This window comes from Nyctereutes procyonoides, unplaced genomic scaffold (genome assembly GCF_905146905.1).
Source record: "Nyctereutes procyonoides isolate TBG_1078 unplaced genomic scaffold, NYPRO_anot_genome, whole genome shotgun sequence".
NCBI classification, from domain to species: Eukaryota; Metazoa; Chordata; class Mammalia; order Carnivora; family Canidae; genus Nyctereutes; species Nyctereutes procyonoides.
This window is the reverse complement of record NW_026575119.1, coordinates 3,446,589-3,463,212: the sequence shown is the minus strand read 5'-3', so window position 1 is coordinate 3,463,212 and position 16,624 is coordinate 3,446,589. Positions and strand designations below refer to the sequence as shown.

Here is a 16,624-nt window from a genome sequence, read left to right as displayed (position 1 = left end):
AACTCCCTTCCTCTACAGCTACATATAAAAAACAACTATCTCTGAGAAGAACCTGAAAACTCGCTGGACAACTACTTCACAATAGGGGTAAAAAACTACACAGACAGTGAGGAGTGACAGACGTAGTTGTATTTTTGTCAAAAACCCACCCCCCATGCAACAACCCATGAAGGAGGGGTCTCACAAATACAAAACCACTCCCTGAAGGAGGGATCTGTGCTATACATCATGCACCATGACCCCTAAGAGATGCACCAGACAGACAGCCCCCAAAACACCTGGCTGGTGGAAACCAATGGAGCTTCCATCCAAGAGAATCATAGGGCTGTAGTGAATGCAGACTCTGCTCCTATAGGGCTCACACTCAGACTCATTTGCCTCAGGACCCAGTACAAAAGCACCAGTTTGAAAGGAGCTTAAACCAGATGTGAAGGAGTTTCATTTGCTAATCTTAAAGCATCTACCAGAAGGGCAAAAGCCTATTCAGATTCAGTCTAAAGACAAAAGCCTCTGGAAGGTGGCATATTTATGCTCTTTCTCTACCTTGCTACTGCCAATGCTGGCAGGAGTTGTTTTTGCATTCTCAATCTAACCTTCTAGTACCTCCTTCCCCCTCCACACTGCTGCCATGGCCCTGCCAGAAGCAGGAGGCCAGTGCCCTGACCTCTAGTGACACTCCCACTGCCAGAGGCCCCCAAGCCAGCAGGTACATGCACCCCACACAGGCAATGCCTACTGAATATGAGACTCTGGTAGCCAGGGTGGATTGTGTTTGTGAGCCCCACAGGTTTAGAATAATTGGAGACACACTATGAGAGACAACAAAAACTAAAGCAAGGTTAAACAATAAACATGATCACCCACAAAGGGCCACACCTTCAGGACTAGAAGAGATAGCTGTTTCACCTAACGCAAAGACATACATACAAAGTCAGGCAACATGAGGAAACAGACAAACATGTTCCCAATGAAACACCAAGATTAAACCCCAAAAACTCAACAAAGTGCGTATAGACAAAATGTACCTCAAAATATAAGACCATGTATGACAACCCCACAGCTAGCATCATGCTCAACAGGGAAAAGCTTCCTGCTTACAATCAGAAACAAGGCTAAGATGCTCATTCTCACCACTTTGATTCAACACAGTATTAGAAGTCTCGGCCACAGCAATTAGGCAGAAAAAAGAAATAAATTGGAATCCAAATTGTAAAGGAAGAAGTAAAACCATCACTATTTGTAGATAACGCAATTTTATACATAGAAAACCCTACAGACTATGGAAAAGACGGTTAGAACTAATAAATGAATTCAATAAAGTTGCAAGTACACAACTGATATACAAAATTCTGTCGCACTTGTGTACACCAACAAACTATCAGGAAGAGAAACTAAGAAAACAAATCCCATTTAAAATTACATTTAAAAGATAAGTAAATAAATAAATAAAATTACATTTAAAAAAATACCCAAGGATAAATTTAACCAAGATGAAGGATCTATATATTCTGAAAACTACAGGAAACTGAAGAGAGACAACACAAATTAACAGAAAGATATTCCATACTGCTGGGTTGAAGAATATTGCAAAAATGTCCACACTAACCAAAGCAATCTACAGAGTGAAGGCAATTCCTATCAAAATTCTAGTGGAATTTTTCACAGAAATAGAACAATCGTAAAATTTTTCTGTGTTAATATTTTTTATTGGAGTTCGATTTGCCAACATATAACACCCAGTGCTCATCCCGTCAAGTGCCCCGCCTCAGTGCCCGACCCAGTCACCCCATCCCCCCGTGCCCCTCCCCTTCCACTACCCCTGTTTATTTCCCAGAGTTAGGAGTCTCTCATGTTTTGTCACCCTCTCTGATATTTCTCATTTTCTCTTCTTTCCCCTTTAATCCCTTTCACTATTTTTTATATTCCCCAAATGAATGAGACCATAGAATGTCTCTCCCTCTCCAAATGACTTACTTCACTCAGCATAATACCCTCCAGTTCCATCTACGTTGAAGCAAATTGTGGGTAGTCATCATTTCTAATGGCTGAATATTCCATTCTATATATACACCACATCATCTTTATCGATTCACCTGGACACCCAGGCTCCTTCCACAGTTTGGCTATTGTAGACATTGCTGCTATAAACACTGGGGTGCAGGTGTCCCGGCGTTTCACTGCATCTGTATCTTTGGGGTAGATCCCCTGCAGTGCAATTGCTGGCTCATAGGGTAGCTCTATTTTTAACTTTTTGAGGAACCTCCACACAGTTTTCCAGAGTGGCTGTACTAGTTCACATTCCCACCAACAGTGCAAGAGGGTTCCCCTTTCTCCACATCCTCTCCAACATTTGTTGTTTCCTAACAATTGTAAAATTTGTATAGAACCACAAAATATCCTAAACAGCCAAAGCATATCTTGAGAAAGGACAAGTTTGAGACATCACACTCCTTGTTTTCAAGCTATAGTATCTAAAAACTAAAGTAATCAAAATGTATGGTATTGGCATAAAAACAGACACACAGAGCAGGGGGACAGAAGACAGACCTCAGAAGTAAACCCAGGCATATACGGCCAATTACTTTACAACAAAAGAGGCAAGAATATACAATGGAGAAAGAATAATCTCCTCAATAAATGGTGCTCGGAAAACTAGACAACTACATATAAAAGAATGAAACTGGACCATCATGTCACACTATATGCAGAAATTAACTCAAAATAGATTAATGACTTGAATGAAAGACCTGAAATCATTAAACTCCTAGAAGAAAACATAGGTGGTAAGCTCTTTGACATCACTCTTGGAGATTTTTTTTTTTGGATCTTATGATTCCAAAGGCAGTGGCATCAAAAAGCAAAAATAAATAAGACTACATAAAACTAAAAAGCTTCTGCACAGCAAAGAGAATCATCAACAAAATAAAAGAGGCAATCTACTGAATGGAAGAAGAACTGCAAATCCTATTCAATAACAGCCAAAATATATAAAAAATTCATAGAGTTCAATATCAACAAGAAACAAACAATTCAATTTGAAAAATGGGCAGAGGATCTGAATAGATATTTTCCCAAAGAAGACATAAAGATCACCAACAGGCAAACGAAAAGATGTTCAACATCACAAATCATCAGAGAAATGCAAATGAAAATCACAATGAGATATTGCTTCACACCTGTGAGAAAGGCCAATATCAAAAAGACAAGAAATAACAAGTGATGAGGCTGTGGGCAAAGGAGACCCTTGTGCACTGTTGGTGAGGTTGTAAATTGGTGCAGCCACCATAGAAAATAATCTGGAAAACAGTCAAAAACTTAAAAATACAACTCCCACATTGATCCAGCAATTCCACTTTTGGGTATTTATTTGAAGAAAAACTAATTCAAAAAGGTACATGTACCTCTATGTTCATTGCAGCATTATTTACAATAGCCAAGATATGGAAATAACCATCCTTAGAGGGATGAATGGGAAAAGATTTACACACACACACACACACACACACACACACACACACACACACAAGAATACTAGTCAGCCATAAAATAAAATCTAGCCATTTGCAACTTGTATGAACCTTGAGGGTATTATGCTAAGTGAAAAAAGTCAGAGACAGACAAATATGGTATGATTTCATTTATACCCAAAATCTAAAAAACAAATAAAAGTCAGAGGTACAGAGAATACACAGGTGGTTGCCAAAAGGGAAGGGAGTGAGGCTGGGTGGGTAAAATGGATGAAGGGGATCAAGAGGTACAAACTTCCAGTTATAAAATGAAGTCATGCACAGCATGGTGACTATAGTCAATAATAATGCATTGGAAATTTGAAAGTTGCTTTAAGAAAATACATCTTTAAAAAAAAGAAAATACATCTTAAAAGTTCTTATCACAAGAAAAAAAAAGGTGTGACTGTGCATGGAGGGAGATGTTAACAAGACAAGATATGGTGATCATTGTGCAAGGTATACAAATGCCAATTTTATGTTGCACACCTGAAACTAGTATGTCATATCGATTATACTTTAAAATGAAAAAAATGGAGGGAAATAAAAACATGTACTGATACACTGAAAGACATAGTTTGATAGCCACAAACCTTCAACACAGGAGATTCTAGAGCTGTTTTACTTTAAACAGGTGAAAAATCAGCCTGGGTGACAAGGCTGAGCTGTAAGATGGAGAGTAGAACAAACAAAATGGTGGTAATACTAAATGAATACTGATAATATAAAGCAGAATAAGGATATCTTCAAGGTTGTGAGGGGTTTTTGTTTTTTGTTTGCTTTTTAGAGAGAATTGAAATACGGGACACAATAGCACTTAAGTTGGCAGGAAAGTATATGGGGCAAAAGTGTCCTAAGATCTCTGAATTTTTTCCAGATGACAATAAAACGAGATTAAGATAGGATTTTATAATAAAGGATTCATGTCATAATTTCTAAGGTAGCCACTAAAAGAACATAAAAGAGAATGTATTAACTTCAAAACTGTACACAGGGAAAACCCTATCTAATCCGAAAGAATACATAATAGAAAAAGAAACTTAGAAAAATCAGGACAAAACAACACAAAATATGTTAGATTTTAAATTTTAAAAATCATACATTATAATGAACTGTCCTGAAGATACTCCAGTTAAAAGCAAAGACTTCTGACCTGTTGCCTCAGAAAGTTCCAACTGTAATTCACAAAAGCTATAATAAAGCAGGAATACAGAAAAGTTGACAATAAAAGGATAGGAAAAGATATGCAAATGGCAACAAAAGTATATTTAAAAAGTCAATGAAATAAAAACTAATATACAATGAAGAAAATTAATAAGGCTAAAAGTTTTATATCTAAAAAGAGTAATGCCAAAACTCTAGCAATATTGAGGAAAGAGAAGAAAGGGCAGTAAGTACCAATAGCAGGACCAAGATGAAAAACAACATAGAAACTGCACACATGAAATATTATAAGCAACTTTTTTAGAAATTTGACAATTTAGGTGAAATGGACCAATCTTAATATAAATCATTAAAACTAAGTCAAGAAGAAATAGAAAGCCTAAACATTCTTGTCATCTTTAAAATAGTTACCAATATCCTTATCAAAAAGAAAACGTCCAGGCCCAAGTAACTCAACAAGTCAGTTCTGCTAAAGGAAAAACTAACTTCAGTTTTTCATAAACTTATCCACAGAAGAGTAGAGACTTCCACCTCACAGCATAAGGCTACCCAGGATATTGTGAAAATCTGACGAGAGAGAATGAGAAAGCAAAATTATAGGCTGAGGTCTCATAAAAGGGGACATTAAAGTTATAAATAAACTATGAGTCAACTAACTCTAGCAGATTATATGAAAAGGATAACAAATCATGAACAAATTAGGTTATCTCAAATAATGGTCCAATGACGGTTGAACAGTCAAAAATCAGTAAAAAAAAAAAAAAAGTCAAAAACCAATGAACTTTGCTATGTTGAGATTGACAGGAAACAAATCATATGATCATTACAATAAATAAATAAAAAGCACTTGACAAAGTTCAATGGCTAGTCATTCAAAAAGTCATTTTACAAAGAATAAAAGGAAAATTCCTTAATCAAGTAAATGGCAAATATGAAAAAACTTAGAGCAAATATGACAAAGAAGAAATGTTGAGAGAATTTCTTTTGAGATCCAGATTCACATGTTACAAACAAAAATCTAGAGTAGTGAAATCAAGATGAAAATGGAAAAGGGAATAACTTTTCGGTCATAAATTAAGGAAATATTTCATGAACACAATTCAAAACTCACTAATCTAAAGGAAAATGGTGCTTGACAAGTAACTTCTGCATAGAGAATAGGAGAGGACAGAACAAAGCATAAGAGGACAAGCCACAGAACAAGAGAAGGTGGTTGGAAGGTCTAACACATAGAACTACTCCAATTCATATGGTATAATCCCATGTCTGAAGTTCAAAAATAAGAAATTAAGCTACACTGCCTGGGAGCTTACATAAATCATAAACTATGTTTTCTGTCTAGTGTAAAACAGGAATCTTTTTTTAAATGTCCACTTGTAAGGAGCTGAAGAGATTGTGAACGGGAAGAAAGGTTGCTTTCAGGATGCTTGATTTCTTGAACCAAATGGTGATCACATGGCTATTGCATTATAACCAATTTTAAAACTGTCTTTTGAAAAGTTTTATGTGTATGTCTATATATACATTTCATGTTATATAATGTTTGAAAAAAATCAATTACTTTATAAACTAGAACGAACATAGGTACTATGCACGAAAGGAATGATTCCATAAAATCAAAAACAGAATAATACTATCAGAGGAAGGAAACCAAGATCAACTCTGGTCGATAAAAGCTGTTTCCCATGAGGTGTAGATTAACAATTCTGATATTGCTTCACACACACACTGGAATTGAATGAGTAAATGGATGGTGACAGCCACGCTTCTCACTGTTGGGAGTGGGAACTGATAAGCAAAGGAAGGAGGCTAAAACGATCCATTTGTTAATGAATTAGTGACATCAGTAAGAATTCATCTTTAGCTCACTACAGTTACAGCTGATCGCACACAAAAATGTTGACAATGTGTATTATCTACATGGGTTAGCATATATACATGTGTTTCTTTGCTCTGTCAGATGAGAGGACATATAAGAAACAATACTCTGGTAGCAATGTACAGACCATCACCCAGATCCTGGGATCTAATCTCACTGCCCTACTGGGGCATGAGGGCTCCCTGGAGACATGGCTGATTCCCAGAACTGGAGCACTGTAAAATGAGCCTCAGGCACCCGACAGTACCAAAGTTAGGAATTGTTAAAATGAAAACAAGCAAGCCCACATTGATGGGAGCCAACTGAATCAGCTCCTGACAGCCAAAACTGGAACAATGTGGAACACAGTGTGGAACACAACTGGAACAAAATAAACTTAGTACTGGATTATAACCCAAAATACCAATAAATGTCCATTAGTCCACATTGATATGAAGAAATGACTGAATAAATAGGAGGAAAAAAAGATAAAATATTCCAAATTTATTATAGAGATACTTTAGCTTCTAAAGAAGGGCAAGCCTAACGCACTACTCTAGTGTGGGCTGCACATGGAGACCTCCTTCCAAACAGTACAGTATGCAAAGAATGGGAAAAGAGAACAACTTTACAGTGGAGAAACCTGACAAAGACTATTTCACCCTGTGGACCAATAACAGTCACAAATCAAGTTGATGGTATATACCCTTGATATGATAACAATGGTACTTTATAGAAGGCAAATGCCAATAGAGGAGAATTCTACAACACACCTGACTAGTATGCCTAAAAAGGGTCAAGGTCAGCAAAGACAAGGAAAGTCTGAGAAACCCTCAGAGCTGAGAGGAGCCTAAAGAGACTATGACAACTAAATGAAAGAGAAGATCCTGGAGCCAAAAAAAAAAAAAAAAAAACAAAACAAAACAAAAAGAATATTAGGGGAAAACTGAATGAAGAAAATCTGAATGAAGTATAAATTATAGTTAATAACAGTGTATCAGGGCAGCCCGGGTGGCTCAGGGTTTAGCGCCACCATCAGCTCAGGGTATGATCCTGGAGACCCAGGATCAAGTCCCACGTTGGGCTCCCTGCATGGAGCCTGCTTCTCCCTCTGTCTGTGTCTCTGCCCCTCTTTCTCTCTGTGTCTCTCATGAATAAATAAATAAAATCTTTAAAAGAAAAAAAAACGTGGTATCAGTATCAATTCACTAATCAAAATGAATGTAGCAAACTAAGGAAAGATGTTAGTGATCAGGGAAACAAGGTATAAGGTGTACTGGAACTCTGTATTATCTTTATAATCTTTCTATAAATCTGAAATTGCTCTAAAAAATAGGGTCCATTAAAATTATTTTTCAAAAAAAGCCAACAAAGAAAACCCAGAACATACATAATACTGGTATACAATAAAGAGGATATTACAAATTTATGTCTAAATGATAGACTACTGAGTAAGTGATCTGGGGAACTACTGGCTGTTCACATAGGAAATAAAATTGGATAACAGTTTCACTCCACATGTAAATGACGGACTAAAATTCAAGTATGTAAAAACAAACAGTTTTCACTCTCAGAAGAAAATCTTAGAGAATATCTCCATTATCTTGCAGTAGGTAGGAAAGCATAAGAAAAAAAAGCATTAACCCTACAGAAAAAAATGATTTGTCCACATAGAAGTTACCAACTTCAATAAAAGAAATACTACTTAAGAAAACAAAGGACAAATGGTTAGAAAAAAAATGGTGTTTCAACCTAAAATGCCCCATCATATACAAAATGCAAATAAAGAAATTCTGTAAAAAAAAACATAAGATGATAATCAATAGAAAAATGGGAAAGGAGATAAATTGACAAATCCAAGGAACAAATGGCCATCAAACAAGTGGAAATAGGCTCAATAGGAGTAGTAATGCACCTTTAACACTTAAAATACCATGTTTTACCTCTCAGATGGGTAAAAATTATAAAGGTTCAGCAAAATTACAAGAGAAAGATTCTTTAGTGCACTGTCCACCGTCATCAAGTGCTTTAACCCCTCTGGAGGACAATTTGATAACATCCATTCAATATTTACATCTTTTCTTCCAAAATATTACAAAAGGAGCAAAGCTGAGGCTTTCATCAACAGAATTATGATACTATAGTTCATTCAACTGGGATAAGATGGAAAAGTATGCCTTAGTTTAGAAGAATGAGGTAGAGATACAGATATATGTATATAAAGGTTATCTAGACAGACAGACACACACACACACACACCATGGAAATACAGCTCTGACACATTACTTGGTCTAGAAAGAAAGTCATAGAACAATCCACAGAGTAGGACAGAATCTGATTAAAAAGGAAAGAACAAAAAGACATAGATTTTTGTATGTCCATCCCTATATATTTATGTATATCCACCTATCAGTGCTTAATGCCTTAAAAATATGTTTATGCACATCCCTATATAAGTGTTTAATGTACAGAACATTCTTAAAGGATACTCGTCAAATGGTGAAAGAAATGAGATTGGGGGCAGAGGAAAAATGGGTAAAGAATTCTTTTCCTTTTTTATCTATCCATCTTTGACAATGTATTACTTGTGTAATTAAACTTTTTTTTCCCTTAGTGAAATAAGTAGAAAGGGGAAGAGGAAGAAATGGTATGTTTTACCCGGAAAGTATTTGAAAGCATTTTCCTTCATGAGCACTATGTGTGTCAGAGAGGCCACTCTCCTGCTGCATGAGCGCCTGCCCTTTGGTCATGCTCTCTCGCTCTGTACCCCAGAGATGACAGTGCGAAGCAACACTACCTGGGGTAGAAGAATGACCCCTGACCAGTAAACTGCAGCTGGTCTGCAAGGAGCTACAGGGAACCATAAGCATCTCATGTATGCACCATGCTTTCGGAGCTTCCCCGAACACAGTGACTCTTGGGACAGGACTCAAACACAGGTCAAAAATATCACCAAGCCAGGTGTGAGTCACACAGGCACTTAGATTTGCACCAAGTGAGCCAGCTATGTATGGAAAGTCATTTTCAAATCTGAGTAGCCTCTGCTGTTTCCATGATAACCCTTCCACTGCCCCCAGAAATTAGAAGTACTCCATTCTAATCATTCTTCGAGATAGATATAAGCAACAATATTTTGCAATTAAACTGAGGCATAGCAAGACATAAAAACTTATTCATTACACAACTAGTAAATTTATGACTCAAATTTTATCTATAATTTCCCAAACCATTATAGAAAGTTGAATCATTTATTTTATATAGTAGAACACAATGTGGGACTACATAAAAACTAAAATGAAGAGAATTTTTTTCCGAAAGACTTGGCTTCCAAGGTAATGTCTTGAGAAAAAAAAAAAGATATTTATGTATTTGAAAATCAAAAATCACTTCTTTAGAAAAACTAAGCCTCAGTGTAAATTACAGTGGGGGAAAAAAAAAAACATTACTGATGGATGAAGATGAGATAAACCTACCAAAAGGTAAGTTATGGATATGCTTCAAATAGCAAAGAATGAGATTTCCAAATTTGTGATTCAGCTTTGTTAAAATCATGGTGCTAGTCACTGCCCACGCTGAAGACTGCTATCTCAGCTGCTTACAGATGGCACTGGGGAAGCCAAATTCAGGACAGTCAGTGTAACACACAGAATGTTATTTTTAGTCACACACTAAGTAAGCCCCTTCTTTTGAGGGGCCTTAAAAATGCAAGGCATAGCTCCTCAAGCCCACTCACATTCTGTGTTAATAGTTTCTCAAAGGGCCCATGAATTTACATTTTTAAAAAGTGCTGGTTCTCAGGCCTATAAGTACAGAAAACAAACTGATGGTTGCCAAAGGGGAGGTCGGTGGGGGGCATGGGCAGAATGGGTGAAGGGGCATGGGAGACACAGGCTCCTAGTTATGGGATGAATAATTCACGGGAGTCAAAGGCACAGCCTGAGGAATCTAGGCAATGAGGGCACCTGGGTGGCTCAGTGATTGAGTGTCTGCCTTCAGTTCAGATCAAGATCCCGGGGTCCTGGGATCAAGCCCTGCATCAGGCTCAGTGCAGGGAGCCTGCTTTGCCATCTGCCTGTGTCTCTACTTCCCTTTCGGTGTCTCTCAATAAAAAAACAAATAAAAGTAATAATAATAAAGAAATCCTTTTAAAAAAAAAAAGGAATATAGTCAATGACATTGTGATAGTGTTGTATAGTGACAGATGGTAGCTACACTTGTGTGAGCACAGCATAACATACAGAGAAGCTGGATCACTATGTTGTGCACCTGAAACTAATGTAATGTGTGTCGACCATACTCAAAAAAAAAAAAAAAAAAAACCTTTTTAATTAAAATTTCTTTTAAATTAAAAAGTGCTGGGATGCATGGGTGGCTCAGTGGTTGAGTGTCTGCCTTTGGCTCAGAGCATAATCCTGGGTCCAGGAATCAAGTCCCACCTGCTTCTCCCTCCGTCTGCCCCTCTCTGTGCCTCTCATCAATAAATAAATAAAACATTTTTAAAAAATTAAAAAGTGCTAATTCTGGGGAACCCCAGATTAGGACTTCAAAGGGGCACTGACTTACTTCACCCACCCCCTGAAACAGATCAGAAGAGGAGGAGTTTACACAAACATACATGAGTTTCCTCCCTTTCTTAGAAGCCTTTATTCAAAGTATCACTATATCTTACCACTGATAATAAGGTGAAATAACTTGTTTGTTTAAACTGAAACCCTTAATGACAGAATATAACTTTAGAATAGTTTTTTTAATTTCTGGTGACAGGTAGAAATAAAATGCAAGAATGGGGTAGGGATTGTTTCATTTCTTAAAAGAAGAATGTGAGAGGTCTGAAGGATGGCAAAAAGTTCCTGTTATTAAATCTGAGTGAATAATAACAGGAATATCATGGCATTTGCCATGCTTTTTCATATGTTTAAAATACTCTTTTTTTTTTTTTTAAAGCACTTAAACTCCTGGCATTATTCCAAAAAAGTAAGACCATACAAGAGCATCTGCCAAGCCACCACAACCTGAGAAAGCAGTGGTCAGTCAACGATGTCCTTTGACAACTTTTATCTTGGAAGGATGCATGTAAGTTGATTTTGTGTCCCTGCCACTGCCTACAGAAAAACAGGCACGATCTGTTTGCACTTACTTAAAGTGATGCTGGTTTTCATTGTGGACAGGAAAATTTCAGTAAGGATACAAGGAAGACTGCCCCTCTTGGGTTCACATACCTGTGTCACTACCAGATCCTGTCGATAAAGCTGGCATGATGCAAGCCTCAGGCTTAGACCACGCACACCAAACCCTCTCCGCTTAGAAAGTCACAGGGAATTCCAGCTTGATGGCCTGCAGCCACGCTGTCCACCAAGATTTATATATCGAGCAGGCCGTTTCTAAAAAGAGAAGAAAAAATGCTTTAAAAATAGTAACAGGGAAGTCTACTAAATTGCAACCTTCTGCAACTAATTCAGAGTTCTTATTCCGACACGCTACAAGATCACAATTCTTCCAAATTTTGTCTACATACTTCTTGCAAATATTAAGTGTGAGATTTTTATTTTGATGTGAAATTTCTAATTAAAACCACGAAAGCTCCTCATGCATGTATCAAGGCTTCCTTAAAGATTTTTCTAGTTGGTTTGAGGACTGCTGAGTGCAGACTGAGAACAGTAAAAAGGTTTTAACACCGGTGCTATTCTAAAAATCCTTGGCCTCTCTGACCGTGATTCCACACTATATTTCTAATGCAGAACAGAGACTCTGTAGATGGTCGACAACTTACAAACAGTTGGAATTATTTCAAGAGCTCATCCTAATATGCCAACTGCAAAGTTCTCTAACTCAAAACTGCAAATCACCCGGAGAAACTGCGAGAACTGAAGATGTTAGGGATTCACAGAAGTGTTCATCTAAACGAGACCTCCCAATCCATGCTAATACACAAAAGCCAATTCATTTAGTAAAAACTAAGCTTTGGGGCACCTTAAAAAATATCCACTCTTTTCCAAAAGCTGTTTTAATGACAGTTTATCCCAAAATAAGCAGTAAAGTGTTACTGTCTCGTAGCTAAGGAGAAAGGACTCCAGAGTTCGGCCTCATCTCTCATCCTGCCAACTCTATCATCTTGGACAACTTTTTAATCTTATTATGCCTTAATTTCCGTATATAAAATTGGGGAATTTTAGAATCCCCAATTTAGAATCGTTTCATGATGAAATAGACTAAGTCTCACAGCACAGCATCTGGCATATGACTAGCAAACAAGAAATGCTGGCTATTATGACTGGAGCTCTTTAATTCATCAGGCAATGACGTTATAAAATGAAAACATAAAAGAAAGAAGATTAAAACTGATGCTGGCCTGACACCTAGGAGAAGGCCATGTGGTTTAAATTGGACCACTGCTAATAATGGAAAATAGACTACATTTACATTTTTTAGAAATCAGAAGACCCACACCATGTGTTTAAGTCCATTTTTAATGCATTTTCCCCAGTTTGCTATAAAGCAAATTCAGTAATTTAAAAGCATATTTTAACATATATTAACAAGAAAAACAGATATTGTAAACACTCGATACACTGGCTCACTTCAACCCGGGAAGCCTTTAAATTGCTGATTCATTTACAGAATAAAAGGAGCTTGCCAAAGCTCATTGAAAAAGTCCAAACTGTAAAATTCTATTAAAACCTTCTAAATTAGCTTTCTAATTATCACAGCAAATGTTAGGATGAAAAAAGTCACCAGACTGTCTTGAACCAAACTATCCGGTGCAATGGCTTGCATTTTGTTTCATAGTACAAAGGTTGACAAAGTTAAAATATGCACACGTACCCATACAGACAAGACTAATAATTAAAAATGTGAGGGCAATTATTTTAAATGCCAAATAAACTATAAATCATGGAGCTTATTTTTAAATAAGTGAGAAAGACCAAGTTTCATCAATGCCCATTTATTTCTGAGGCTGTTTTCCCCGATAATTTTAAGAGGCAACTCTACTTTGCTGTCATAAATTATTATAACAATCGGGATTAAAATTCAACTACATAAAAGTGCTCCCTAATTTGAACACAAAGAAAGTAAGAAACAGACCATACGTGATTTAAAGAATGCACTCAATAAGACTTTGTGCTGAGAAAAGAGGAGGAAATGGTTGAAATTTGTGAAGTGTATGCACACACATTTCTACCATTAGGGCAATTATGTAAATGCATGTGGGTAGAGAGTTATCATATGTATGTATGTTACATAGATAATTTAAGCTCTTTATGCCGTAAGTCATAATTTAAATAGTACCGACTGCTTAATAGAAATACACATACAATACAGTTTATACCATGCAAACTACTCCTTTCTGCACGCCTTAAAGAACTTAGAATACTTTGGTAAACCGCAAACATATAAGTGATCTTATATCAAACATTCTATATCTACTAAGACAACCTTACATTTCCATAGCAAAACATCCTTCTGAATTGATACTGCTGCAGTACATACAAAGCCACTTACAAAAAAGCCTCAGCATTTCTCGCTTTTTATTTTATGACAAACACCCAAGGTTAAATTTTTCCAAAGTCATGTTACTTAAGAAATATATGCTACAAAGTAATTATCTTCTCACAACATATATAAGCATATTAATAAAAAGTAAGTGGTTTGATAAAATCCCAACCAGTAAAAATGCTTACTATTTTGTGGAACAAAGCAGAGTCGCTGAGTTTAACTTTCAAACTGAGCTAAATTTTTGTAGTAATCATGTTATTTTCTTTGGCGAAATTTATTGAAAATACTTTGGAATTTGTCAGAACCCAGCTATAATTATTACTGACTGTTGTATGGAATTGATTTACTACAACACAAAAATACCAGGTGTTACAGTACGTCCTGAGAGGGATTACCGAATATTCTTAAATTGAAGTTCAATCCATCTTTCCATAAAAAAGAGAGATCCAAACGCCAGGAACCCAACAGCGGTATCAAGTGCACCTGAAACATTTACAATACCCAGTAGAACTATTACAACCCTCCTTTAAAAAGGCTTATTTTTGAAATTTCATTATTCCAGTTGTACCTTGCTTCTATATATCACACAGTATCAGGTTCTTCTGGCATCGATCATGTGGAAACAGTGAACTATGTGAAGGTCTAGGAGCTAACAACGTTCAATTTCTACTGGCCTTGGGTAACCCTGAGAGCTTCCATGGCACTCATGACATCTAATGGTCAACCACAGAAGTGCAAGTGTTTGTCGCAGAAAACTCCAGTGTTTTTGGCGTTTCCAGGAAAGCAAAAATTATCTGATTGCACCCAGAGAAACAGTCATCTGCAAAAATTTCATTTATATGCACCCATAAATGTTAAATACACACTCCTCCTGTGTGCCTCCTCTCCCTTTCAATACTTCACTAGAACACCACTTCACTTCTGACACCAACTGAGCTCTTCCGCATATCAACCAATTCTGCAACATGAGCTGAGTGTCCTACAAATTCAATTCAATTCTGGCACAATCTATCTAGAGATGGCATCAGATCCCACAGGTCCAGGGCAAGGTCCCACAAGATTGTCCCCACCCCCATGTCAATCACAAGTTCAGGCTATCTCACCTGTGCTTCTGATCCATTAACTACCAATCAGAGGTTCTCATGAACCCCTGCTTGGCTTTATTAATTTGCCAGACCTTCTCCAAGAACTCAGGAAAACATTCACTGAGTAGATTACCTGTTTATTATAAAAGGATACAACTCAGACCAGCCAGACAGAGGAGATGCACATGGCATATATGTGGGAAGAACACAGCTTCCATGTCCTCTCCCTCTCCAGGAACACAACTCTTCCCGCCCCCGCCCCCACCCCCACCCCACCCCACCCCCCCGCCTTCCCTGAACCTCCACCTATTCACCAACCCAGGAGCACTCTGAACTCTGTCCTCTCAGGCTTCTATGGAGACTTCATTACATAAGCACAACTGATCAAATCACTGGCCACTGGTGACTGATGCTGCTTCTAGCCCTCTCACATCTCCAGAGGGAGGGTTGCCAAGTGCCAACACTCCAATCTAGGTTGGTCCATTGGCAACCAGCCTTCATGCTCCAGAGCTTTACAAAAGGCACTGCATTACCATAATCTCAGGTGTGGCTGAGAGGGGACACACATTATCAGTTAACAAGATACCTTTATCACTCTTATCACCTAGAGTTTTAAGAACTCCCGTGCCAGGCAGCTCTGGTGGCTCAGTGGTTTAGCACTACCTTCATCCCAGGGCGTGATCCTGGAGACCCAGGATCAAGTCCCACATTGGGCTCCCTTCATGGAGCCTGCTTCTCCCTCTGCCTCTCTCTCTGTATGTCTCTCATGAATAAATAAATAAAATCTTTAAAAAAAAAAGAACTCTGTGCCAAAAATGAGAGGCAAAACCAAATATATCTTTCTTCCCATAAACCACAATACTGCACATACCCACAAAGTTTAGGTAGATGAACAAGAAATCAAATACTGGACCTCATTTCCACAGACAATTTCCTCTCAATTTAGCAGAGTATTCAAGAACATGAAAACTTTTTAAAATTTTATTTATGTATTTATTTTACAGAGGGGGAGAGAGGGTGAGCAGGGGGAGGTGCAGAGGGAGAGGGAGAGAATGTCAAGCAGACTCCATGCTGAGCACAGAACCCAACTCAGGTCTCACTCTCACCACCCCAGGATCATGACTTGAGCTGAAATCAAGAGTTGGGCACTTAACCAACTAAGCCAACCAGGTGCCTCAAGCATGAAAACTTTCCATTAACTTATGGTATTTAAAAATCCCATTAATATGCTACCATTTCAGGAGACTGAAATGACAACTGTATCCAATAATTCAACTGCAGGTTACTTCACCAGTTACAATTATTCTAAGTTACACTTTCAAAATCTGATAGAGCAATAAAAATAAAAGTCAACTTTAAAAAAATTTTTTTGAAAGCTTGATCTGAAACATTATATATTAGCCAATGCAAGCAGCAAACTATATCTGTTAACATTATTCAAAACTTTGGGGAACCCTGGGTGGCGCAGCAGTTTAGCACCTGCCTTTGGCCCAGGGCGCGATCCTGGAGACCCGGGA

The 16,624-nt window shown here is 37.5% G+C and overlaps 1 protein-coding gene across 2 annotated transcripts in view; it reads right to left on the bottom strand.

The window, feature by feature from the left end:
• The window catches only part of MPP7 (MAGUK p55 scaffold protein 7), a 293,058-nt gene that overhangs the window by 201,359 nt on the left and 75,075 nt on the right, over positions 1–16,624 (bottom strand). For both annotated transcript variants that reach the window (XM_055334544.1, XM_055334545.1), the window contains exon 2: positions 11,748–11,909. In XM_055334544.1, coding sequence (XP_055190519.1) covers positions 11,748–11,784 — 37 coding nt within the window. In that variant the 5' untranslated portion in view covers positions 11,785–11,909. The remainder of the gene's footprint in view (positions 1–11,747; positions 11,910–16,624) is intronic.